This window comes from Leucoraja erinacea, chromosome 35 (assembly GCF_028641065.1).
Source record: "Leucoraja erinacea ecotype New England chromosome 35, Leri_hhj_1, whole genome shotgun sequence".
Lineage (NCBI taxonomy): Eukaryota > Metazoa > Chordata > Chondrichthyes > Rajiformes > Rajidae > Leucoraja > Leucoraja erinaceus.
In genome coordinates, this window is record NC_073411.1 from 2,305,374 (window position 1) to 2,331,996 (window position 26,623).

At 44.6% G+C, this 26,623-nt stretch overlaps 1 protein-coding gene across 1 annotated transcript in view; it reads left to right on the forward strand.

Moving 5' to 3' along the window:
• Positions 1 to 6,599: 6,599 nt before the first annotated feature.
• The window catches only part of LOC129713160 (V-type proton ATPase subunit B, brain isoform), a 36,535-nt gene continuing 16,511 nt past the window's right edge, over positions 6,600 to 26,623 (forward strand). Inside the window, exons 1-8 of the mRNA XM_055661998.1 lie at positions 6,600 to 6,776; positions 11,871 to 11,926; positions 14,977 to 15,075; positions 15,833 to 15,926; positions 17,952 to 18,029; positions 23,106 to 23,245; positions 24,259 to 24,360; positions 26,368 to 26,465. Of these exons, the coding sequence (XP_055517973.1) occupies positions 6,647 to 6,776; positions 11,871 to 11,926; positions 14,977 to 15,075; positions 15,833 to 15,926; positions 17,952 to 18,029; positions 23,106 to 23,245; positions 24,259 to 24,360; positions 26,368 to 26,465 (797 nt within the window). The 5' untranslated portion in view covers positions 6,600 to 6,646. The remainder of the gene's footprint in view (positions 6,777 to 11,870; positions 11,927 to 14,976; positions 15,076 to 15,832; positions 15,927 to 17,951; positions 18,030 to 23,105; positions 23,246 to 24,258; positions 24,361 to 26,367; positions 26,466 to 26,623) is intronic.

The following is a 26,623-nucleotide window of genomic DNA, read 5'->3' on the forward strand; positions in this document are numbered from 1 at the left end:
CCGCTAATCAATCATGGCTGATCTATCTCTCCCTCCAAACCCCATTGTCCTGCCTTCTCCCCATAACCACTGACACCCGTACTAATCAAGAATCTATCGATCTCTGCCTTAAAAATACTGACTTGGCCTCCACAACCTCCTGTGGCAAAGAATTCCACAGATCCACCACCCTCTGTCTGAAGAAATTTCTCCTCCTCTCCTTCCCAAAAGAACGTCCTTTAATTCTGAGGCTATGACCTCTAGTCCGAGACTCTCCCACTAGTGGAAACATCCTCTCCACATCCACTCTATCCAAGCCTTTCACTATTCTGTATGCTTCAATGAGGTACCCCGTCAATCTTCTAAACCTCAGCGAGTACAGGCCCAGTGCCAACAAACGCGCATCATAGGTCAACCTACTCATTCCTGGGCTAATTCTCATAAACCTCCTCTGGACCCTCTTCAGAGCCAGCGCATCCTTCCTCAGATATGGTGCCCAAAATTGCTCACAATATTCCAAATGTGGCCTGACCAGCGCCTTATAGAGCCTCAACATTACATCCCTGTACTTGTATACAAGCCCTCTTCAAATAAATGCGAGCATTGTGTTTGCTTATTTTTACTACTGATTTGACCTGGGGATTAACTTTTTGGGAATCCAGCACCAACACTCCCAAGTCCCTTTGCACCTCCGATTTCTGGATTCTCACCCCATTTAGAAAATAAATGCTTTGCTGTAATGAGATGAAACAAAGCTATTTTTGGAAACATTTTCACATGAACATCAGTCTCTGCGCAACCGTTACCTCCAGGTTCAAGAACAGCTTCTCCCTGTCAACCATCAGTTTCCTGGACCAACCAACACAATCCTATGTATAACCCTACGTCAGAACAACGAAACACAAAGGACTATACAGTTTGCACAATGTACCGGCTTCCACTATCATGGTCTGATTACACAGTCTAGGTTTTGTTAAGTTTACATTAGTTGAGTTTATTGTTGCCACATGTACCAAGACACCGTGAAAAGCTTTTGTTTGCATGCTCTACAGTCAAAGCAAAGACGAGACATGATTAAAATCACGTAAAGGATAAAGGGTACAACATTTCCTGCAAGATAAAGTGTGATAAAATTTCATTAAAGATAGTTCAAATGTCTCCAATGTGGTAGATGGGTTTTCAGAACTGCACTCTAGCTGATAAGAGGACCATCAAGTTGTCTGAAAACAGCTGGGAGGAAACTTGATGAAGGATCCCAACCTCAAATGTCACTAGAATAGAATAGTTTCTTTATTGTCATTGTAACATGTACAACGAAATTTAAAAATGTCAGCCAGTCAGTGCACCATTCAAACATTTCTAAAAGCTAACGATACATACAAGATAAAATATTAAAAGATAAACAACTAAAATAAATATCATGAAAATAGCACGCATAAACACCCAACCCTCCATCCTTCTGTCGATTTCACAGTGTACCACAGTCCCTTAGTATGTATCGCCCCTGCGTTCCTTGGCGGCTACATTTAGTGCTTTAATAGCAGTGGGGTAAAAACTGTTTTTTTAGTCTGTTCGTCCTTGTCCTTGTAGATCTGTACCATCTGCCTGACGGCAACAGTTCAAACAGGGAGTGTCCGGGGTGAGAAATGTCCTTTATAATACTCTGGGATTTTTTGATGCAGCGGGAACTGTGTAAGTCCTCCAAGGTAAATATTCCTTCTCTCCGGAGTGTGTTAGTTACTCCAGCACTTTGTTTCTTTTTGCAGTTCCTTGTATCTCCCAATTAATGTTATTATTGTTTATTGTATATTTGTTTGTGTTGTGGCATTAAGGTGCCTGTAAAGGTGCATAGAGAATTATAGAGCTGTACAACATGGAAATAGGCTCGGCGGCCCACTTTATACGTCCACCAAGTTGGCATACTGGGCTGGTCCCATTTGCCTGCGTTTGGCCCATAGCCAGTACAGTTCAGTTTGGTTTATTGTCATGTGTACTGAGGTACAGTGAAAAGCTTTTGTTGCGTGCTATCCAGTCAGCAGAAAGACAATACATTATTACAATTGAGCCATGGGGATGATCACATTGAATGGCGGTGCTGGCTTGAAGGGCCGAATGGCCTACCCCTGCACCTATTGTCTATTTTCTATTGTCTATTGCCATTACAGTGTATAGACACATGATAAGGGATTAACGTTTAGTGCAAGGTAAAGCCTGCAAATTCTGATCAAAGATAGTCCAAGGGTCACCAGAGAGGCAGATAGTAGTTTAGCACTGCTCTCTAGTTGTGGTAGGATGGTTCAGTTGCCTGATAACAGCTGGGAAGAAACTGTCCCTGAATCTGGAGGTGTACGTTTTCACACTTCTATACCTTTTGCCTGATGGGAGAGGGGAGAAGAGGGAGTGGTCAGGGTATGACTCATCCTTGATGATGCTGCTGGCCTTGCCGAGGCAGCGTGAGGTGTAAATGGTGCCAGTAAAAGGGAGGTTGGTTTGTGTGATGGTCTGGGCTGCGTCCAAAACTCGCTGCAATTTCTTGCGGTCTTGGATGGAGCTGTTCCCAAACCAAGCTGTGATGCATGTTGATAAAATGCTGTCTATGACGCATCTGTAGCAGTTGGTGAGAGTTGTAGGCAACATGCCAAACTTCCTAAGCCTTCTGAGGAAGTGGAGACATTGGTGTACTTTCTTGGTCGTTGCTTCATTGTGAGTAGTCCAGGAGTTGATGGTGATATTGACTCCAAGGAATTTGGTGTTTTCAACCATCTCGACTTCAGCACCATCAATGCAAACTGGGGCAAGTGTACAACTTTGCTTTCTGAAGTTGATCACTATCTCCTTAGTCTTGCTGAAATTGCAAGAAAGGGTGACACAAAATGCTGGGGTAACTCAGTTGGACAGGCAACATCTCTGAAGAAAAGGAATGGATAATGTTTTTTGGTCAAGACCCTTCTTGCCCCCTGTCCCCTGTCTCCATCAATGGCGTGGGCGTGCAGTTTACCAGAGAGTGAAAATACGTGGTACCACGCAGCTTTTGGGAATGGGGTTCCCTCTCCCATCATAGTTGAGGCCCTCACTTGTGTCTCCTCGATACACCGCAGCTCCACACTTGCTTCCCCCCCCAGTCGCAAAAGAGACAGAGTCCCCCTAGTCCTTACCTTCCACCCCATCAGCCATCGCATACAATACATATTCCTCCAACATTTCCGCCACCTCCAATGGGATCCCACCACCAGCCACATTTTCCCATCTCCACCCCTTTCCGCCTTCTGCAGAGACCGTCCCCTCTGCAACTACCTGGTTAACTCGTCCCTTCCCACCCAAACCACCCCCTCCCCAGGTACCTTCTCCTGCAAACTCAGAACGCCATCACATCGCTACTCCACTCTGTCCACAGATCCACAGCTACACCGGAAGACATTCTCATTGGTTTAAACTGGTCACTCTCGGCCAAACCACCCACTCCCCACATGTGCCTGGATTCAAGCAACACCTGTCGTTATACCTCCTCCCTCGACCTTTTCCAGGGACCCCGACAGTCCTTTCAGGTTAGGCAGAGATTCACCTGCACCCCCTTCAACCTCATCTACTGTATCCGTTGTTCAAGATGTGGACTCTTATACATCGACGAGACCAACAGCAGGCTGGGCGATCGTTTTGCGGAACGCCTTCACTCAGCCAACATGAACCAACCTGATCTCCCGGTTGCCGGACACTTTAATTCTCCTTCCCATTCCCACACAGACCTTTCTGCCCTCAGTCTCCTCCATTGTCAGAGTGAGGCTAAATGCAAATTGGAGGAACAGCACCTCATATTTCGCTTGGGCAACTTACAGCCCAGTGGTATGAATATTGATTTCTCTCACTTCAGGTAGCCCCGGCATTCCCTCTCTCTCTATCCCTCCCCCACCCAAGTTGCACTAGATTCTCATTTTCTCCCTACAAATAGCTTACAACAGCCTGTTTCCTTTATCGTTGTTACCTTTTTACATATATTTCATTCATTGTTCTTTATCTGTAATATCTCTTTAGCTGTAATAGGAGTCCAATGCAAAACTAGCAATAACTACAAGCTCAATGCACATACAGTACTTGCAGCTACTGGTGTTTTGGTTATAAGCAAAACATAAAGTGCTGGAGTAACTCAGTGGGTCAGGAATCTTCGGGTCCCCACCCGAAACATCACCCATTCCTTCGCTCCAGAGATGCTGTCTGTCTCGCTGAGTTACTCCAGCTTTTTGTGTCTATCTTCAGTACAAATATCTTGAAGTGTACCTGGACAGAAAACTGGACGGGTCCAGGAATGCTAAGGCCCTGTACAAGGGACAGAGTCGGCTGTACTTTTTGAGAAGGCTCCACTCCTTCAACATCTGCAGTAAGATGCTGCAGATGTTGATTCTCCAGGATGCTCCAAGATTCTCCAGGATGCTCCTCAAACTGCGGAGTATCCTGGAGAATAGATAGCTCACCCCCCTCCAGCTCAACCTGAGAACTACCTTAAGCAACAGATTACCTTAAGCAACAGTACCTTAAGCAACTGGTTCCACCAAGACTGAATGCTGCAGGAGATCCTTCTTCCCAATCGCTATCAAACTGTACAACTCCTCCCCTATCTGTCGAGGGAAAGAATGAGTTTGAGGCTGACTCCACCCCTTCCTCCCCAATCTTTGCACATCCATAATCCTTTCCACTCCTCAGTTTAATTTCATGTTTCATGCATTTTGTGTTTTTATGACTGCTGGCAGATCAATTTCCCTCCTGAGATAAATTAAGTTATGTCCTATCTATCATATCTCCAGAGATGCTGTCTGGCCCGCTGAGTTACTCCAGCATTTTATGTCTATCTTCAGTTTAAACCAGCATCCGCATTTCCTTCCTGCACATTGAGAGAAAGGTTGTTGTGTCCGCACCAGGACACGAGGTTCTCTATCCCCTCTAAACTCTTCCTCTCCATATATCTGCCCAAAGGTCTTTTACAAAGCAATTAAGAATGTAATTGTACCGCTGTATATGACAATTAAACCCTCTTGAGACCTGCAACAATAGATCTTAGGCTACAGCAGTCTGGAGAAGGGTCTCGACCCGAAACGTCACCCATTCCTTCTCTCCAGAGATGCTGTCTGGCCCGCTGAGTTACTCGAGCATTTTGTGTCTAACTTCCATTTACAATAATACTAATTCTTGGTTTCTTGGTCCTCCAAAATATTCCAAATGGAATTTAAACTGGAGGTGGTGAAGGGAGGGATTAAGCCAGAAAGGGTTATTGGGAAGAAAGAGCTACTTTAAATTTAGTTGCATCTGGTTGGGTAACTATAGTAGGGTGGAGATTATTTCATGCTTTAATTGTTAATTATTGATTAGTACGGATGTCAGAGGTTGTCTAAAAATTTTGGTGGGTGGCGCGACTCTGGTCAGCAGCGGCCCCTGCAGTCTGTCCGCGTTTTATTATTTTCTGTCTGTGAGTTTTATGTAGTTTCGGGTCCCCACCCGAAACATCACCCATTCCTTCGCTCCAGAGATGCTGTCTGTCTCGCTGAGTTTATTTTTGGTTGGTGTGTGTGTGTGGGGGGGTGGGGGTGGGGGGTGGGAGGGGGGGGGGAAACTTTTTAAATCTCTCCCTGCAGTAAGATGCTGACCCGACCTTTTCTCGTCGCCAGGGTTTCCGTTGTCGTTGGGGGCCGCAACGAGGAGCTGCGGCCTCCAACAGGAAGAGACCGGGGACTCTGGTGCTACGACTCACCGTCACCGTCGCGGGGCTGGCCGAGTCCGGAGCGGGTGGAGCGGTGGAGGAGCGCTGCTGCTGCTGCTGCTGCTGCTGCGGCCGGCGACCGGAGAGTCGGAGGCTCCAACGGCAGGTCTGTGGACGGCGGCATCGGGAGCCCGCGGGTCCCTGGAGGGAGACCGCTTTTCAGGGCTCTCGCAACGGCGACTTTCCCCGCCCGAGTTGCGGGGGTTGAAGAGCTCCTGGAGCGGGGCCTACATCACTGCCCCGCGCGGCTTGGAATGGCCGCGGGACTCTGCGAGCGCACGCCGGGGGCTCTAACACCAAGACCCGGTGTGCGACCTTGCACCACCCGGCGTGGCTTTAATGGCCGCGGGACAATCACCATCGCCAGCCGGGGGCTTTGACTTTGACTCTGACATAGGGGGGGGGGGGGGGGGGAGTGCAGTGGAGAGATAAGTTTATTTGGCCTTCCATCACAGCAATGTGATGGATGTTTATGTAAATTATGTTGTGTCTTGGGTCTATGTGTTTGTAATGTATGGCTGCAGAAACGGCATTTCGTTTGGACCTCAAGGGGTCCAAATGACAATTAAATGTATCTTGTATCTTGTATCTTGTATCTTGTATTTCATGCTTTAATTGTTAATTATTGATTAGTACGGGTGTCAGAGGTTGTGGGGGACAAGACAGGAGAATGAGGTTAGGAGAGAGAGAGAGAGAGAGATAGATCAGCAATGATTGAATGGCGGAATAGACTTGATGGGCCGAATGGCCGAATCCCTCATGACGTTAATGCTGTCAGGAACAACTTTCAGCACCAGGGGCAGCAGAGAGCGCACATGCGCGCTGGCGACTGCTGGCTGGCTCCGCACCGCGCGCATGCGCACTCAGCCCAGTGGCGGGGGGGCGCATGCGCAGTGCGCGGCAGCCACGGCAAGGGACAAGATGGCGATGAAGGCGATCGGGCGGATGGTGAACGGAGCCATGGGCGACATATCGGCCCGGGGGTCGCCGATGGCCGCCCGGGAACATGTCCAGGCCGTCAGCAGGGATTACATGTCGCAGCCGAGGCTGAGTGAGTGGCGGGGGGAGAGAGGGGGGAGAGAGAGGGGGGGCCGGGGCCGGGAGGCCATTCCTTCACCACCAGCACCAAGACAGTGTTGTCAGTCGGGGAGAGACGACAGATGCTGGAATCTGGAACAGAAACCAAAGTGCTGGAGGAACGCAGCGTGTCGGGCAGCATCTGTGGAGGGAATGGACAGACGCTTCCTTCCTCCTCCTCCATCATACACTCATCTCCTATCCTATATTTCCCTTTTATCTCACTTCTTTTCCCTCCACCCAGCCCATTCCATCCTTATCCCTTCCCCCGCTCCTCTGGTTTTACATTTCACCCCTGTGATGTGGCACCCGTCAGTCCCCTTGCCACATCGAAACTGTGTGCAGTTGTGGTCTCCAAATTTGAGGAAGGACATTCTTGCTATTGAGGGAGTGCAGCGTAGGTTCACCAGGTTAAATCCAGTGATGGCGGAACTGTCCTATGTAGATAGAATGGAGTGGCTGGGGTTGTATAAGGGGTTGCACGGAAGGTCACTGGGTCATAGAAGATTGAGAGGGGATCTTATAGAAACTTACAAAATTCTTAAGGGGTTGGACAGGCTAGATGCAGGAAGATTGTTCCCGATGTTAGGGAAGTCCAGGACAAAGGGGTCACAGCTTAAGGATAAAGGGGAAATCCTTTAAAACCGAGATGAGAAGAACTTTTTTCACGCAGAGAGTGGTGAATCTCTGGAACTCTCTGCCGCAGAGGGTAGTTGAGGCCAGTTCATTTGCTATATTTAAGAGGGAGTTAGATGTGGCCTTTGTGGCTAAGGGGATCAGGGGGTATGGAGAGAAGGCAGGTACGGGATACTGAGTTGGATGATCAGCCATGATCATATTGAATGGCGGTGCAGGCTCGAAGGGCCGAATGGCCTACTCCTGCACCTAATTTCTATTGTTTCTATAGGGCTCGACGCACGGAGCCGCTAAATCCAACTGGAAGACATCCGTCACTTCCGGTATGTGTTATTAATGCTAGAAACGCGTACTTTCCTAACTGTTAAAAACCGCCACAATGTTGAATTTTTGCGCTGAAAAAAATTGTGGGAGTCGGGGTAAGTGTGAGAGACATGCACCCAACTTCAGAATTCCAAAAGTGAAGCGAAATGAAGGTATACAGAAGCGAGAATTGAGGGGACTACAGCAGCTAAAGTGCTTGGTAAACACTGAAAATATTTAACACAGAGGGTTGTGGAATTCTCTGCCTCAGAAGGCAGTGGAAGCCAATTCTCTGTATGTTTCAAAGAGAGAGTTGGATAGAGCTCTTAAAGATAGCGGAGTCAGGGTATATGGGGAAAAGGCAGGAACGGGATACTGAGTGTGGATGATCAGCCATGATCACAGTGAATGGCGGTGTTGGCTCGAAGGGTTGAATGGCCTCCTCCTGCACCTATTGTCTATTATTGAGAATTTGTCACGTACGTCACCTATCTGCCAATCAGCCCTCCTCCCCCTTACCTGCATCCACCTATCAATTACCGGGCTTTGCTCCACTGTGCTATTTTCTAGCATTCCCCCCCCCCCCCCTCTCCTCCCCACCCCCTTCAGTTTGAAAAAGGATCCTGACCCAAAATGTTGTCTGTTCATTTCCCTCCACGGATGCTGCCTGGCCTTCTGAGTTTCTCCAGCAGTTTGTTTTTCATTTCTCCAAGATGTTGTGGGTGGATTGGAGAAGAACTAAGTACTTCCTGTATTTACTTGCAGTTGACAAATGTCCTCACAGGAGGTTATTCTGATACAGGGTGCATGCCTGTTGAAGAGGCTGTAGGCTAGCAAAGCGATGACCCCTTTGGCACAGAGGGATGACCATAGACCATATATACATAATAAATATATTATAATATAAAAATAACCTTAAAAATAAAATGTTTTCCTGCAATAACCTTTCTATCCTAGGGAAGTGACATGACCTGTTAATATCAAAACCGTGAATATACAATTCCATAGACACACTGAACTTTTATCTCCCGTTTTGTATTATGTTTACATATTCTGTTGTGGTGCAGCAGGTAAGAATTTCATTGTCCTATCTGGGACGCATGACAATAAAACTCTCTTGACTCCAGATACTGTAATCTTGAGCAAAAAGGATTCTGAGCCAAAATGGTGCCTGTCCATTTCACTCCACAGGTGCTGCCTGGCCTGCTGAGCTACTCAATCACTTTGTTTTTATTTCCTAAAGATGTAATGGGATGTGGGCCAAATGCAGGCAAATGGGGGTCATCCCAGTTATAAAACCTGGTTGCCTAAGGGCCTGTTTCAGTGCTCTGTGACTGCATTACCATAAGTCATCCTTGGGTTATGGCAGGGCTCCATCGCTGTGACCAGCTTGTGAACCTGGATGATTCACAAATTGGGAATGTGGCTGCCAACTGAATTTCCGCAGGCCAGAAGATGCCTGCAGCAGCCAGCAACTCCCTCTGATGTGTACGGGCTGTACACATACTGCTGTTCATAACCCGGGGAGTAGCTGTATCTTGTACTGTGGGGAAATGGGAATGAAGGGCATCCAGATCACCCTTGCTCCTCCTGTTGTGCCTTCAATGAGGGAAAGGTGGGCACACGCAACGTAGCAAAATTGACCATCTGCAAATGCTGGAAATGTGAAAAAATAACTCAAAGTGATGGAAATACTCAGCAGGTCAGGCAGCAGCTGTGGTGGAGGAGAGTCCTACAGCAGGAAAACAGGCCTTTCAGCCCAACCCGTCCATGCCAACCAAGATGCCCCATCTAAGCTGGTCCCGTTTGTATGTATTTGGGTCATGTACCTCAAACTTTCCTATCCATGTGTCTGCCCATATAGGTTTCTATCTTTTTAATGTATCCACCGCCATCTTGTATTTTAGAATTTAGGGGATACACAAACTAGTTATCTATTTACCAAATGTCACAGCACAAGACATCTGTTTAAAACGTCATTATGCATAAAAGTTGAAGTGTTTCTTGAAAAATACTACAAATATCATACAGGACGGAATGAAATTGGTATAAACTCCATGGTATTGTTGTAAGTTGTATTTAACATCCTGTCCATTAAATCTAAGTTAAATGTAAGTTCATCATGTGAGCACAGCATTGAAGCAGTCCATTTGGCTTTGCTAGATCAAGGTTGGAATTATCCTTTAACTGGGAACTGGGTGGTGAATCTGTGGGATTGGCTGTGGAGGCCGAGTCCATTTTTAAAATGGAGATTGTTAGGATTAATAAGGGTTACGGGGAGAATGGGGTTGAGAGGGAAACATAGATCAGCTATGATTGAATGGCGGAGTAGACTCCATGGGCCAAATGGTCTAATACTGCTCCTAAAACTAATGAACAGCTGTGGCTGTCCCACTGTCATTGCTTGCCTGCCAGGGACATCAGTGGGACACTCACGCTGCGAGAGCGAGGAAAGACTCACGAGCAACCCTGTACCAAGTATTGATAATTTTAAGTACTATTTTTACAAATGGGGAAAAATGTAAAAGAAAAATTAAAACGTAATTGAACATTACAGAATGAGATATGAGATATCAGAATGCTAAATGCATTTCGTTGTCTCTGTACTGTACACTGACAATGACAATTAAAATTGAATCTAAATCTGAATCTGAATGAGGTAGACAAAAGTGCTGGAGAAACTCAGCGGGTGCGGCAGCATCTATGGATCGATGAAAATATGCAACGTTTCGGACCAAAACCATTCCTCAGACGTTTCGGCACGAAACGTTGCCTATTTCCTTCGCTCCATAGATGCTGCCGCACCCGCTGAGTTTCTCCAGCACTTTTGTCTGCCTTTGATTTTCCAGCATCTGCAGTTCCTTCTTGACCACAGAATGAGATATTATGTTTGGTACCCATGAGAATGTTGTCAAAGTAGAGTGAGGGTGTAGAAACAAGAAACCATAGATGTAAAAAAGACACAGTGCTGGAGTATGTGTAGGAAGGAACTGTAGATGCTGCTTTAAACCGAAGATAGACACCAAAAGCTGGAGTAACTCAGTAGGGCAGGCAGCATCTCTGGAGAACATGATTAAGCAACTTGCAGATGGTGGTTTAAATCAAAGGCAGACACAAATTGCTGGAGTAACTCAGCGGGTGAGGCAGCATCTCTAGAGAGAAGGGAATGGGCAATGTTTTGGGTCGAGACCCTCCTTCAGACTGATTAAGAGACGGTCGGGACGGACTGAAGACGGGTTCCAACCTGAAACGTCACCTAACCATGTCCTCCAGGGATGATGCCTGACCCGCTGAGCTACTCCATCACTTTATGTCTTTTTATGTGCGTATTTCTCTTTGTTATTAAGTCATTACAGGCAATCTTCGCCTATTTCCTTCACTCTATAGATACTGATGCACCCGCTGAGTTTCTCCAGCACTTTTGTCTACAGGCAATCATTTGTCTTTGTTGCAGTTGACATTAGCATCACAGTAATGTTCCAAACATTTCTGATGTAACTCACCAAATTTTAAAAAGAACAATTCTGAATGTTGGTAAGATATATATAGACTGTATCCAGCATGGAATGCCATGCTGCAGTATTCCATGGGTAATTTGTAAACAATGCTCCTTTTGAATTTCATCAATGGTAATTTAAGAATATACAAAGTAGCAACATTATACAGATACAGGATGGTGAATCTGTGGAATTCTTTGTCACAGAAGCCTGTGGAGACCAAGTCAGTTGATATATTTAAGGCAGAGATAGATAGATTCCTGATTAATACGGGTGTCAGTTGTTATGGGGAGAAGACAGGAGAATGGGGTTAGGAGGGAGAGATAGATCAGCCATGATTGAATGGCGGAGTAGACTTGATGGACAGAATGGCCTAATTCTGCTCCTATCACTCATGATCCTATGAGATGCATTTTGCCACTCAACAACAAAACACTGCATCTAGTAATGTGTGAAAAAGAACTGCAGATGCAGGTTTAAACTGAAGGTAGACACAAAATGCTGGACTAACTCAGCAGGACAGGCAGCATCTCTGGAGAGAAGGAATGGGTGACGTTTCAGGTCGAGACCTTTCTTCAGACTGCATCTCGTAACATTTAAAAGAAGAATTAAGACTTTTTTTCTCTTTGCAGCATATAAAACAGTTTCTGGTGTTAATGGACCACTCGTAATCCTGGATCAAGTAAAGGTACTGAGCTCAGTGTTCTGTGTAGAATTACATAAATGTTACACAGGAGACATTTGGCTTATCCTATCTGTTGTTGTTTATCCTTGATGTGAGTATTATCTCAAATCCCACACATTGGTCCTGTTCTTATAACTTAATCCCTCATTTTGACGGTCCTGCTCTAATGGTTCACTAATCATTCATTGGGATTAGGGTGTTTTTGTACATATTGGCTGAAATCTTTTGCAATTAATCTTTGACTAACACCTCTCAGTCTTGGACCCTCACATACCAGAGGCTGTTCCACTGCACTGTGGCCGCATCAATAATTTTATTCATCAAATCATCTCTTTAATCTCTGTTTTCAACAGCATTGATTTTCTAAAACTTGAAAATATAGTTTCACGTTTGGGTGGTTTATGGTTCAACTTTGCAACCTGCTTTTAAAAAGTTTTCTTTGACCTTTGTGTCAACAAGTCTTTCCACCTCGCTCCTCTCAACCAATACTTATACAAAACCCGCTGTCTTGGATCTGATTCAGAAACCTGCTTCAAATTGTTATTTTGATTTGAAGTAGTAGTAAAGGGCCTGACCCACTTGGGCGTCATTTACGCAACATCATTTACGCATCACAATGCACGACGCGTGTGTCGTGACGTGTACCTGATATGCGTATGGTGCGCATTACACGCGCATGGTGCTTGGTGACGTAGACGGTGACGCGCCATCTGCATGACGCCTAAGTGGGACAGGCCCTTAAGCTCATCAGTCCTGAGAGGTTGAGACATCATTGATTTCTACAGTTAATCTGTTTTAATACTACTAAACAAGTATCAGCATCCTTTCCAGTTTAAGCATGCTGCCACGTTGATCACGATAGTGGTATCATGTTAGGAATGTTAATGTTCTTTTCTCCATTTACAGACCTAACTAGTGATTAGTTAAAACGTGTTACAATGGTAATTTTTAACTATGAATCTCTCGCTGATTTGTATTCATCTTTTAAATCTGTATTTTAATCACTAACCACGTTGATTCTGAATATCTTTCTATCATTAACCTTTTTTGCCAAAGCTACGTAATAAGAGTTTACATTCCCCACTAAATATATGCACTATTGCATTTTTCTATTTTCCTCTCAATAAAATCTTTTTAAGTGCTTGTAACAGATTGATTTTTCACCCTCTAGACCCCACCTTTTCCATGCTAGTTTTCTCATTAAATTTGTTATGTATAATTAACCTACATACCTTTTTGCTTACTTTGTGTTTATTGCTTCATATCATTTGGTTTCCATGGCTCCACATCTCTTTTGTTTTGCAAGTTACATTCAGATTAAAGCCAGTTTTTTTCAGAATACCGCTGGTCTCTCAATCTACACAGCAATCTACACAAATAAAGAAACCCTGAATGCATTATAACAATCTTTCAACCCGTTTCAACTTCTTGCCGGTGACAAACTTTCATTTCTTCCTGGGAACCCAGCAATTTCTGGGGATTCCCAAGAGAGTAACTCAAAATTCTTAAGAGGTTGGACAGGCTAGATGCAGGAAGATTACTCCCGATGTTGGGGAAGTCCAGTACTAGGGGTCACAGTTTAAGGATAAGAGGGAGGTCTCTTAGGACCGAGATGAGAAAATCATTTTTTACACAGAGAGTGGTGAATCTGTGGAATTCTCTGCCACATAAGGTAGTTGAGGCCAGTTCATTGGCTATATTTAAGAGGGAGTTAGATGTGGCCCTTGTGGATAAAGGGATCAGGGGGTATGGAGAGAAGGTAGGGATGGGATACTGAGTTGGATGATCAACCATGATCATATTGAATGGCGGTGCAGGCTCGAAGGGCCGAATGGCCTCTACTCCTGCACCTATGTTTCTAAAATTGAACGTTTCAGCGTAAAATAAGGGAAAATAACGTAATCAGTGTTTAGCTCCTGCTACCTGAGAGTACGATAGAATTATTTTGTGTAGGAACGTACTTGATAATTGGATCTTTCATTGAAAAATGACTTGTTTGCATGGATAACGCTCAGATATAGGATGAAATAGAAAAACTCTTTTAATGATCAATGTGTTATGTTATTCAATGGCGTAACAGTGCAGCAGCTAAATTACAGGAGGGATAATCCAGAGACCATGATTAATAATCTTGTGTGCTTGTGTCATAGAGTCATAGACCAGGAAGCTCCGTCTAAGATAGTCCCATTTGCCCAGATATGGCCCTTAGCCCTCTAAACCTTTCCTGTCCAAGTACCCTTCCAAGTGTTGCTCTTCTACCTCACTCAATTACTTCCTCAGGCACCTCATCCATATATCCATCACCCTCTGAGTGAAAATGTTGCCCCTCAGGTTACCACTAAATCAGGTTAAATCTTGCCCCACTCACCTTAAACTTGTCCTCTGATTCTTTTGAATCCCCTACCCTAGCTAAAAGACTCTTGTGCATTCACTCGATCTATTCCCCGCATGATTTTATACTCCTCTGTAAGATTACCTCCAGTCACATATAGACAATAGGTGCAGGAGTAGGCCATTTGGCCCGTCAAGCCAGCAACGCCATTCAATGTGATCATGGCTGATCATCCCCAATCAGTACCCCTTTCCTGTCTTCTCCCCATATCCCCTGGCTCCGCTATTTTTAAGAGCCCTATCTAGCTCTCTCTTGAAAGCATCCAGAGAACCTGCCTCCACCGCCCTCTGAGGCAGAGAATTCCACAGACTCACCACTCTCTGTGAGAAAAAGTGTTTCCTCGACCGTTCTAAATAACTTACTCCTTATTCTTAATAAGCTCCAGGGAATAATTTATGCTCCAGGGAATAAAGTCCTCGCCTGCCCAACCTCTCCCTTTACCTCATGCCCTCGAGTTCTGGTAACAGCCTTACAAATCTTCTCTTCACTCTGCAGTGTCCTCCCTTATTATGCTAGGAAGTTACATTAGTGTTAAATTGGCAATGATGATCCTATTAGGTTGAATTGCATGATGACATTTCAATGTAATGGATGTGGTTGTGTAAAATATTTCCATGCAAGGGATTGTCAGAAGCCTGATTGTAACTTGTTTTTCCTCCAGTTTCCCAGGTATGCTGAGATTGTGCACCTGACACTTCCAGATGGCACCAAGCGCAGCGGGCAGGTACTGGAGGTCAGTGGCTCGAAAGCAGTGGTTCAGGTATGACATCTCCTTCGATTCATATACTAACGGTTTAAAAGATAGCATTCAAGGCAGCAGGTTATGAGATAAATTGTAACACTGAACATGCACACAGCTTGTTCAGCATTTGAAAGTGGTTCATGTGTCTGGTTCTAAAGTAGTTTTTCCCCACCAAGGTTGACTGACCAATATTATATTTGCTGTTTTATTTCTGCTATTGATATCTAAACAGTGATTCTTCCCACTGCTATTTCTCTTTCCACTATGTATTAATATCGAAATGGCTAAGATCTTAAATTCCTCCTTCATGGTTGTATTAAAATTGAATTGAGAAATACATGGAGCCAGGCCCTTCAGGTCCAAGTCCACACTGGCCATTGATCACCCGTTTTCACTAATTCTTGTTCTCTCACTTTTCCATACACTCCCAACACACTCGGAAGTTTTACAGAGGCCAATTAACCTACAAACCCGCACGCCTTTACGATGTGGGTGAAAACTGGAGAAAACCCACGCAGTCATAGGGAGAGCGTGCAAACTCCACACAGGCAGCACCCGAGATTAGGATCAAACCTGGATCTCTGGTGCTGTGAGGCAACAGCTCTACCAGCCACGCCACTGTATTGCCCACTGTACTCCTGAAGAAATGTCAGTTTCTTCATACACTTGATAATAATTTTAACTTGGTTGTAATATTTTTACTTGGTTGCCTGAGTCAGTGAAATGTGAGATCAACAGTGCAGTTGTACATTCTCCTCTCTATCTCATTAAAAAGGTATTTGAAGGTACCTCTGGAATTGATGCAAAGAAAACAAGCTGTGAATTTACTGGAGATATCCTGCGCACTCCAGTCTCTGAAGATATGCTTGGTAAGTGTTATTTCAGATATTTAAATTTGGGATGTCCTTCAATTATTGATCCTCAGCTTGTCATTTATAAGCTGTCATTGGTTTTAATCAAAGTTGAAAGTGAATTTTGGTGTGAATATGATCACGTGCAAGGTCTATGGGTATTTATGTTGCATTCAGTCTGTTCTCTATCTCTCTCTCATAGAGTCATGCAGCTTGGAAATTGGCCCATCTTTCCCACACCGGCCAACATGTCCCAACTACACTAATCCCAACTGCCTGACTTTGATCCATATCCCTGCAAACTTGTCCTATCCATGTACCTGTCCAACTGTTTCTTAAATGTTGGGATAGTCCCAGCCTCAACTACCTCCTCTGTCCATATGGAATGAAAGGGAATGTCTATAAGAAGATGGCACCTGCAAAACTATGCAAATGGTGGTGGTGCCAGCTGAGAGAAAATGGTGAAGGCTTGTTAATGGCAACTGAACTGTCTGGAGGAGGTGTAAATAGAGGGAGATGAATGAGAATACAGGAGAGCTGGGGATATGATATGATGGGGGTGATGTGATGTGGGAACGATGAGAGTATAGAACAGCAGTTGTTGGGAATCTTAAATTGGAGAACGCTGGTAATACTCAGCTGGTCAGACGGCATCCGTGAGGAAGGAACATGGGCAATGAGCCAGGCATGACGCAAACCGGAAACAAAGAATTTGAAATGATTGAATTCCATGTTAGTGGGTCAGAGGATGAGATGGGTGTTCCTGAAGCCTGCATGTTGATCCAAAGAAATGCAAAGGCAGAGAAGCAAGAGAAGATGGTGAACTAAGGTTCAGGCAGCTGAAAGTGATTGCCTTCATTCAGTATGCTTCAGTACCAAATGAAGATGATTAGAGTATATTAAGTTGGAAAAAGTACAAGTGAAACACTGTGTAGGAAGGAACTGCAGATGCTGGTTTACACCAAAGATAGACATAAAATGCTGAAGTAAATATGAGTCACTTACTGTAATTACTGCTTTACTGAGACGGCATTTCAGTTTCTGGATGGTAAGAAGATAAGAACTGTGTGGCATGAAAAGGTGCCGTGGGATACGGAATGGGTATTGCTGGAGATGGCGGAGAGAACCAGGTGGGAGCACAGGGAACAGCCCATTTTGAATGCTGTAAAGGGAGGAGAAGATATGTTGAGATGATGGCATCTCAATAAAAATGGCAGAACTTTGATCTGGATATGATGCTGATGAGTGAAAGGTAAAGACAAGAAGAAATCCTGTTCTTATACTAAAGTTAGACAGAAAATGCTGAAGTAACTCAGTGGGACAGGCAGCATCTCTGGAGAGAAGGAATCGGTGACGTTTCGGGTCGAGTCTGAAGAAAGATTTCGATTCCTTCTCTCCAGAGATACTGCCTGACCCGCTGAGTTACACCAGCATTTTGTGTCTATCTTTAGTGCAGTTCCCTCCTACACCTTTCTTACATGAGACGGGAGGAGAGAGACAGGAGAAATTGAATTGAAGGACACTGCATGAAAACAGGCCTATTGGTCCTCATTGACCATCAATCACCCGTTCACACCAGTTCTATGTTATCCCACTTTCCACTTATCCACTCCCTACATTTAGAAGGACAATTTAGAGGCCACTTAACCGACGAACCCTTGCTTCTTTGGGGCGTGTGAGGAAAACACCCGAGGTCAGGATCGAACCCAGGTCTCTGGTGCTGTGAAACAGTTGCTCAACCAGCTGTGCTACTCTGCTGTCCCAGATTAGTTCAGCAAAAGGACAAGACACAGTCATTAAGTAAGGAAGAAAGCCATGGATAAGAACAAAGGAGATTGCAAAAACACTGATGCGAAAACTGTCCTCATCAGTGAAGGACAACCTATAACCTTTTAGATTGGATTTGAAATTAATGCTTCTGAGCCCATTCTAGATTATTTTTGAAAGCGCCAGATGCTGCTCTAGAACCTATAAATATTGGATAGCATCCAGTGCCTGTTACGTTGCCGCGGGTATTGAAAAATTGAAATGTTTTCATTGCAGGCCGTGTGTTTAACGGATCTGGAAAGCCAATAGACAGAGGTCCCACTGTCCTTGCTGAGGATTACTTGGACATTATGGGTATGGACATATTCTGTTCTGAATATTGTACTTTTAATTGTTGGAAATATTAAATCCTCAAACATCCAATCTTGAAAGGATTTATGCTTGTAAACATTTGTTTGTCAACCTTGGGTCCAGAGAATTCAGCAAGGCAAAACATCATCTTCGCAGCTACTCTGTCAAACCCTGAAGAAGCCATCTCCAATTCTTCTAAACTCAAGACAGTATTACTGTCTTAATACTGTCTTAATCTCCTGTCACAGAACAAACAACCAAAACTGCACCCAATACTCCAGGTGTAGTCTCACTAGTTCCCTGCACAACTGCAGGAGGACTTCTTTGCTCCTGTATACTAAACTCCTCTTGTTATGAAGGCCAACGTGCCATTCGCTTTCTTCACTGCCTGCTGTACCTGCATGCTTACTTTCAGTGGTACACAAAATTGCTGGAGAAACTCAGCGGGTGCAGCGAAGAAAATAGGCAACTACATTTCAGAGGGCCGAAACCCTTCTTCAGACTGATGGGGGGGGGTGGGAGGGAAGAAGGAAGGAAAAAGGGGAGGAGGAGGAGCCCGAGGGCGGGGGAATGGGAGGAGACAGCTCGAGGGTTAAGGAAGGGGAGGAGACAGCTAGGGCTAGCAAAATTGGGAGAATTCAACATTCATGCCATCAGGATGCAAACTGCCCAGGCGGAATATGAGGTGCTGTTCCTCCAATTTCCGGTGTTGCTCACTCTGGCAATGGAGGAGACCCAGGACAGAGAGGTCGGATTGGGAATGGGAGGGGAAGTTGAAGTGCTGAGCCACCGGGAGTTCAGGTAGGTTATTGCGGACTGAGCGGAGGTGTTCGGCGAAACGATCGCCCAACCGCCGCTTAGTCTCCCCGATGTAAATCAGCTGACATCTAGAGCAGCGGATGCAGTAGTAGCTGTCGGGGTCCCTGGACTGTCGGGGTCCCTGGCCAGAGTCGAGGGAGGAGGTATAGCGACAGGTGTTGCATCTTCTGCGGTTGCAGGGGAAGCTACCTGGGGAGGGAGTGGTTTGAGTGGGAAGGGATGAGTTAACCAGGGAGTTGCGCAATCTTCTAGAGAAACTCCGAAGTGGATAACCTTGTGTTATTCATCCTGTTGCTCATTGAGATCCCAAATGTGTGTTTGCCTTCATCTCATCACCACTACATTGTACCTTGAGCAAGATGTTTGAGATGAGCAATTAGGATCAACTAAATGTACTAGTATATTGCTTTGTAGTCTCTTTGTCCCAAAGGAAATAAATTGATAACAAAATATATAAAATGCAATTTAAAAAATATTTATATAAAAAATACATAAAATACAATACATAAATACAGTTTTTTGTAACTTACCAGCTTAGCGGTTAACTTTTGAAACATTATTCTAGCCATCCACGTACTCTTGGACACTGAGAGCACGTTATATTAGTGAAACCCAGGCCATGCGTGTGGTATTTTACTTGACACTTAGTCAATGCAAATACAATATGCAAATTCACAACGGCTTCTGAGAACAAATTGTTTTGTTTGATTTCGAGATGTTTGAGGTGAGCAATTCGGATCAACTAAATGTACCAGTATACTGCTTTAGACAATAGATAAGCCATTCGGCCCTTCGAGCCAACACCACCATTCAATGTGATCATAGCTGATCACCCACAATCAGTACCCCGTTCCTGCCTTCTCTCCATATCCCTTAATTCTGCTATCCATAAGAGCTCTATCTAACTCTCTCTTGAAAGCATCCTGAGAACCAGCCTCCACCGCCCTCTGAGGCAGAGAATTCCACACACTCTCTGTGTGAAAAAGTTTATCCTTGTCTCCATTCTAAATGGCTTGCGTCTTATTCTTAATCAGGGGTAAGCCATTTATTAAGGCTAATAAAGCCTTAATAAAGGCTTATTTATTGTGGCCCCTGGTTCTGGACTCCCCCAACATCGGGAACATGTTTCATGCCTCTAGCATGTCCAAACCCTTAATAATCTCAATGTTTCAATAAGGTACCCTCTCATCCTTCTAAATTCCAGAGTATACAAGGCTGCTTCATTCTCTCAGCATATGACAGTCCCGCCATCCCAGGAATTAACCTCGTGAACCTACGCTGCACTCCCTCAATAGCAAGAATATCCTTCCTCAAGTTTGGAGACCAAAACTGCACACAATACTCCAGGTGTAGTCTCACTAGGGCCCTGTACAACAGTAGGAGGACCTCAGGTACACAAAAAAGCTGGAGAAACTCAGCGGGTGCGGCAGCATCTATGGAGCGAAGGAAATAGGCAACGTTTCGGGCCGAAACCCTTCTTCAGACTGATCGGGGGTGGGGGTGGGCGGGAACAAGAAAGGAAAAAGGAGGAGGAGCCCGAAGGCTGGGGGATGGGAGGAGACAGCAGGGGGACTGAGGAAGGGGAGGAGACAGCAAGGACTAACAAAATTGGGAGAATTCGATGTTCATGCCCCCAGGATGCAGACTCCCCAAACTGAATATGAGGTGCTGAGTAGGAGGACCTCTTTGCTCCTATACTCAACTCCTCTTGTTATGAAGGCCAACATGCCATTTGCTTTCTTCCCTGCCTGTTGTACCTGCATGCTTACTTTCAGTGACTGATGAACAAGGACCCCCAGATCCCGTTGTACTTCCCCTTTTTCCCAACTTGACACCATTTATATAATAATCTGCCTTCCTGTTTTTGCCACCGAAGTGGATAACCTCACATTTATCCACATTAAACTACATCTGCCACGTATCTGCCCACTCACCCAACCTGGCAACATACAAGTTCAGGATCGAACCCGGATCTCTAGCTCTACCACGTGTGCCACTGTGCAGCCCAATAATACATTGCTGTCTAGCCCATTTTAATTGGGGACTGAAGAGAAGAAGTCTTACCTTTCAATCAGTACTTCACTGTATGTGTCATTACTTTTGATTTGAGCTACAAATTTGTCGACCTTTGGTAGAGACTTATTTGCAAAATTGTCAGGAAGTTGGGTGGATTAAAAGATGGTGACTTTTACCAAGAATAATAACCTTGGGAGGGTGCCAGGTGAATAAACAGATGAAGATAGCAAAAACATCTCTCAGAAGAAGATGGACACAACATGCTGGAGTAACACAGCGTAACAGGCAGCATCTGTGGATAGAAGGAATGGGTGACGTTTCGGGTCGAGAACCTAAAATTTCCTGGCCCACTGAGTTACTCCGGCACTTTATGTTTTGCTTATAACCAAAACACCAGTAGCTGCAAGTATGTGCATTTAGCTGGTAGTTATTGCTCGTTTTGCATTGGATTCCAATTGCAGCACTGTTAAAACGATTTGGGGATTGTGGTGATGAGCCGGAAGTATTGACATAGGATCTTGCTTTGTGTATGACACTGCATTGTAATACTACCATGTTCAGGTGAAGGTCAATGATACTCAAACAAAAGCCATTCCATTTGAACGGAACCTGAATACAACAATTTTAGAGGTAAGGCTTTGCAAACAATGGAGCTACAGTCCTTCCTGAAAATGACCCCGAATGGGAGTGCAGCTCTTTGAAGAGTATTGCACTCGCCACTAACTCTTGCAATGGAGAAATATTCTGAGTGGAAGGCAAACAAGTCAGTTAACCCTTGCTTTCCCTCTCTCTCTCCATCCCCTCCCCTCTCCAGTTCTCCAACCAGTCTTACTGCCTCCAACTACATTTTATCTCTGTTTGCTTTGTTGTTACCTTCTCCCAACTAACAGTGATCTATTCTACATTTTCCTTGATCTCCATTCCCTTTGTCCTGTTTTCTCACCCTACACTTCCCTATCCATACACTTCCCATCACTGTACCGCTCACTGCACTGACATCAGTCTGAAGAAGAGTCTCGATCCGAAACTTCACCCATTTCTTCTTTCCAGAGATGCTGCCTGTCCTGCTGAGTTACTCCAGCTTTTTGGGTATAACTGGGTATAACCGTGCATAGTTCCTTGAAGGTGGAATCTCATATAGACAGGGTGGTAAAGAAAGCTTTTGGTATGCTAGCCTTTATACCAAAATGAATTTTATAAATTAGAGCATTGAGTATAGAAGCTGGGATGTAATGTTAAAATTGTACAAGGCATTGGTGAGACCAAATCTGGAGTATGGTGTACAATTTTGGTCTCCCAATTATAGGAAGGATGTCAACAAAATAGAGAGAGTACAGAGGAGATTTACTAGAATGTTGCCTGGGTTTCAACAACTAAGTTACAGAGATAGGTTGAATAAGTTAGGTCTTTATTCTCTGGAGCGCAGAAGGTTAAGGGGGGACTTGATAGAGGTCTTTAAAATGATGAGAGGGATAGACAGAGTTGATGTGGACAAGCTTTTCCCTTTGAGAATAGGGAAGATTCAAACAAGAGGACATGACTTCAGAATTAAGAGACAGAAGTTTAGGGGTAATATGAGGGGGAACTTCTTTACTCAGAGAGTGGTATCGGTGTGGAATGAGCTTCCAGTGGAAGTGGTGGAGGCAGGTTCATTGGTATCATTTAAAAATAAATTGGATAGGCATATGGATGAGAAGGGAATGGAGGGTTATGGTATGAGTGCAGGCAGGTGGGACTAAGGGGAAAAAAATTTGTTCGGCACGGACTTGTAGGGCCGAGATGGCCTGTTTCCGTGCTGTAATTGTTATATATTATATATTGTGTCTATCTTTGAGTTAACTATATTTTTCCTTTAAAGAGAGCCATAGCCTGGTGCAATTCTCCAAATGCTCTCCATAGCTGTAGCCTCCTTCTGCCGTTGTTCGGATATGTCTGAGTTCATTCTAGCAAGTAAACATTGTACTGTGAATATATTCACTGTTTAGTAACTGATACCTACAACAAAGAGATCTACAATAAAGCTCTCATTGATGGTGTACTGGTGAAAAAGTATTGTCAGTAATTATTCTACAATGACTCTTGTTTTCAACTGATTCATGCAACGGTGTTGTGCCCGTGAGCACATGCTGAGTGTGCCGCTGGTACAGCTCGCACTCCAAGTTGCCCTGCTGCAACAACACCTGAACTCAAGTCCTGCACCTGATCACAGTTAATTATATATTTTCTGCTGTTGCTGTTTCTCAGGTCAGCCCATAAATCCTCAGTGTCGCATCTATCCCGAGGAGATGATTCAGACTGGAATCTCTGCTATCGATGGCATGAACAGCATTGCAAGAGGACAGAAAATCCCCATCTTTTCGGCAGCGGGTTTACCACACAACGAAGTATGTCGTAGTTTGTCAATCCCTCCACAAAGCAAATATGGATGAAAATATTAAGTGCCAATTGAATATTAGGTTTAGGTTGTGTGAAGTGAGGTACAATGAAAAGCATTTGATTGTGTGCTATCCAATCCAATAATACTAAACATGAATACAATTAAGCCAAACTCAAAAGGTGAAGTGAAGAGAAAAATCTCAGAGTGCAGAATATAGTTTCTCAGCATTGCAGGATCGCAGTTTCAGAGAACATTTCCAATGTCCACCATGTAGGTTGGAAATTTGGGATTGTACCCTAGCTTATGGAAAGATCATTAGAAATCTGAAAATGGAGGGGGAGAAGCTATTCCTGAGTCTAATGGTAGGCAATTCCAAATTACTGTATCTTCTGGCCAAGAGAGCGGGGAGAAGAAAGAATGGCCAGCGTGGGAACGGTCCTTCATTACGTTGGTTGCTATCCTGAGGCAGCATGAAGTGGAGATAGAATCAATGGTGGCGAGTCAGGTTTGTGTGATGGAGTGGGCTATATCCTAAACTCTCCAATTTCTTGCGCAGAGCTGTTCCCAAACCAAGGCGTGATGCAACCCATCTATAGAAGTAGCTGTACATCTATAGACATTTCTAAGAGTTGTTGGAGACATGACAAATTTGCTGATCTCCTGTTGAAGTAGAGGCTTTGGTGTACTTTTCTGGCTGTAGCTTCAATGTGGTTGGTCCACAACATGTCATTGGTAATATTCACGCCAAGGAACTTGAAGCTCTCAATCATTTCCTGTTTGGTACCATTGATGCTGATTGGAGCATGTACCCCATCATGCTTCCTTAACAAACTAATATTTTCTTGAAAGATTCTAGTTGCTATTGCAGTGACTGTAAAACCAACATGTTAACATGCAGGGCAATGCAAGGCCACAGCAAGCATGTATGTTGAAGGGGAAAGTTTCACTTTCTCACTAGGTGCTCTGTGCTCTAAAGATTGCAGCATATTTAACATGGGTATATTCCTGATTTGTCTGCAGATTGCTGCCCAGATCTGTCGTCAAGCCGGTCTCGTAAGGAAATCAAAGGATGTTCTAGACTACACTGAAGAGAACTTTGCCATTGTATTTGCTGCAATGGGTGTAAGTGTTCATCATGTCATCACCCTCTGTATCCATTGTTTTCTTAATTATAGCCCGGTGTAGAAGAAAGTGGAGACACGCAAGATTGTGCTGGGATAGTCTGTTGCTTCCACAGGAGGAAACAATTGCATTGAACACACCCTTGGGAAAGTCTAGAGCTTTGTTCAGTACTGTCCAAGAGACAAGAATGTTGATGAGCAGTGTCAAATGGTGAAATCTCCCCTTATGGGCCAGTCCCACTTACGCGATATTTTTGGCGGCTTACCGGCACCCATCATAGTCACAGCAGGTCTCCGAAAATGTTCAACATGTTGAAAATCCAGCAGTGACCAGAACATGGTACGACATGTCGCAGTGTGTCGCCTGTATGGTCATGAGTAGTCTCTCAGTCACCCAAAGAGTCGTAACGTCTTTCTGGTCGCCGCTGAATTTTCAACATGTTGACATTTTGAAAATATTGAAATATTGAAAAAAAGTCGCGTAAGTGGGACAGGCCCATCAGTCTTGCATCCATCGGATATTTTGTCGCGTCCTCACCCCCCCCCCCCCCCCCCCCCCCCCCCAGCGGCCTACCTACCTGGATTGGTGCGGCCCTTTCCTGTCCGTGATCGACCAGAGCTCCAGCAGCGGCGCGGGACAGCGCTTTAACATCGCGGGGCTTGAAAGCCCACTGCGGTGTGCTCGGAAGGCCCAGACCACGGATGAACATCTGGGAAGATCGGAGGGGAGGCTGGCTGGACTATGGTGCCTTCCTCACCTTGGTGCCACTGTGTTGTGTTGTGTCGTGGACTTTTTTTAAAAATTCAATTCAATTTTATTTTTAATGCGTTTCAATTTTATTGCGTTTTATTATTTATTATTTATTTATTTTTATGATACTGCCTGTAAGGAAAATTAATGTCGTTGTCTCTAATTGAGACAATGACAATACATTTGAATACAATACAATACAATACAATAGAATATTTTGGCTTGAAAGCCCAATGTTTGTTTCGTCACATTATCACAAATAAATAAATCATCTGCTTGACTTGAACACTTGACATTTTTCAAAGAATATGATATCCAGAATTGTTAGCAAAATATTACAGTTTCCTAAACTCAGTGCAAACGGTTGCTGCTATCAGCGGGCTGTGTGCACAGTATCTTGACCCCCCCCAACATGTGGGTCCCAGGTCAGCCAATGAATCTAACCTGGATGGTGGAAGGAGCTACCAGCATAATCATAGATTGAGATGTACCACAACGTATTGTGTAGACTGAATATGGAATGTAATGGCATAGATAGTGTAGACAATCAGAACCTCCCATGGTGAAAATGTCAATGACCAGAGGGGTGTAGTATTAAGGTCAGAGGGGGAAATTTTAAAGATGTGCAGGTCCAGTTTTTTAAAATACGAGTGGTGGGTGCCTGGAATGCTCTGCCAAGGATGCTGGTGGAGGCATATCGGATAGTGGCATTTAAAAGGCTTTTAGGTAGACATAGATATGCACGGAATGGAGGGATATGAATTACTTGCAGGCAGAGGAGATTAGTTTAACTTGGAGTCATGTTTGGCAAAGCCATTATGAGCAGAAGGGCCAGTTCCTTTGCTGTGTTGTTCTATATTCTGTGTAACGTGGCGTTGTGTGATGTAAGTTTTTACCATAGTGAAGGGCCTGTCCCACTTACACAACTTTTCCGGCTACTGCAGGCACCCGTCATAGGTCGTTACTGGTTGACGAACATTTTCAAAATGTTGAAAATCCAGTGGCGACCAGAACAAGGTATGACTCTTTGGGCGACTACTCACGACTATACCGGCTTCACCCCGCGACATGTTGCCAGGGTGTCTCCCAGTCATAGCGTCTTTCTGGTCCCCGCTGAATTTTCAACATGTTGAACATTTTCGGCAACCTATGACGGGTGCCGGCAGTCGCCGAAAAAGTTGTGTAAGTGGGACAGGCCATTTACAAAATTTGGAACGACACTGCAGTTGAAATGTATGACCATTTTACTACTTCCAGGTAAACATGGAGACAGCCAGGTTCTTCAAGTCTGATTTTGAGGAGAACGGTTCGATGGATAATGTGTGTCTGTTTCTGAATTTGGCCAATGACCCAACGTAAGTTTTCACTGATGCCCTAATGGAAAATAGTCAAACTTTCCAATGCTATATAGTATACATCACAACATTGAAACTTGTTTAACAAGAGTTCTGGCGCTTACAGCGCCCTCCATAATGTTTGGGACAAAGACCCATCATTTATTTATTTGCCTCTG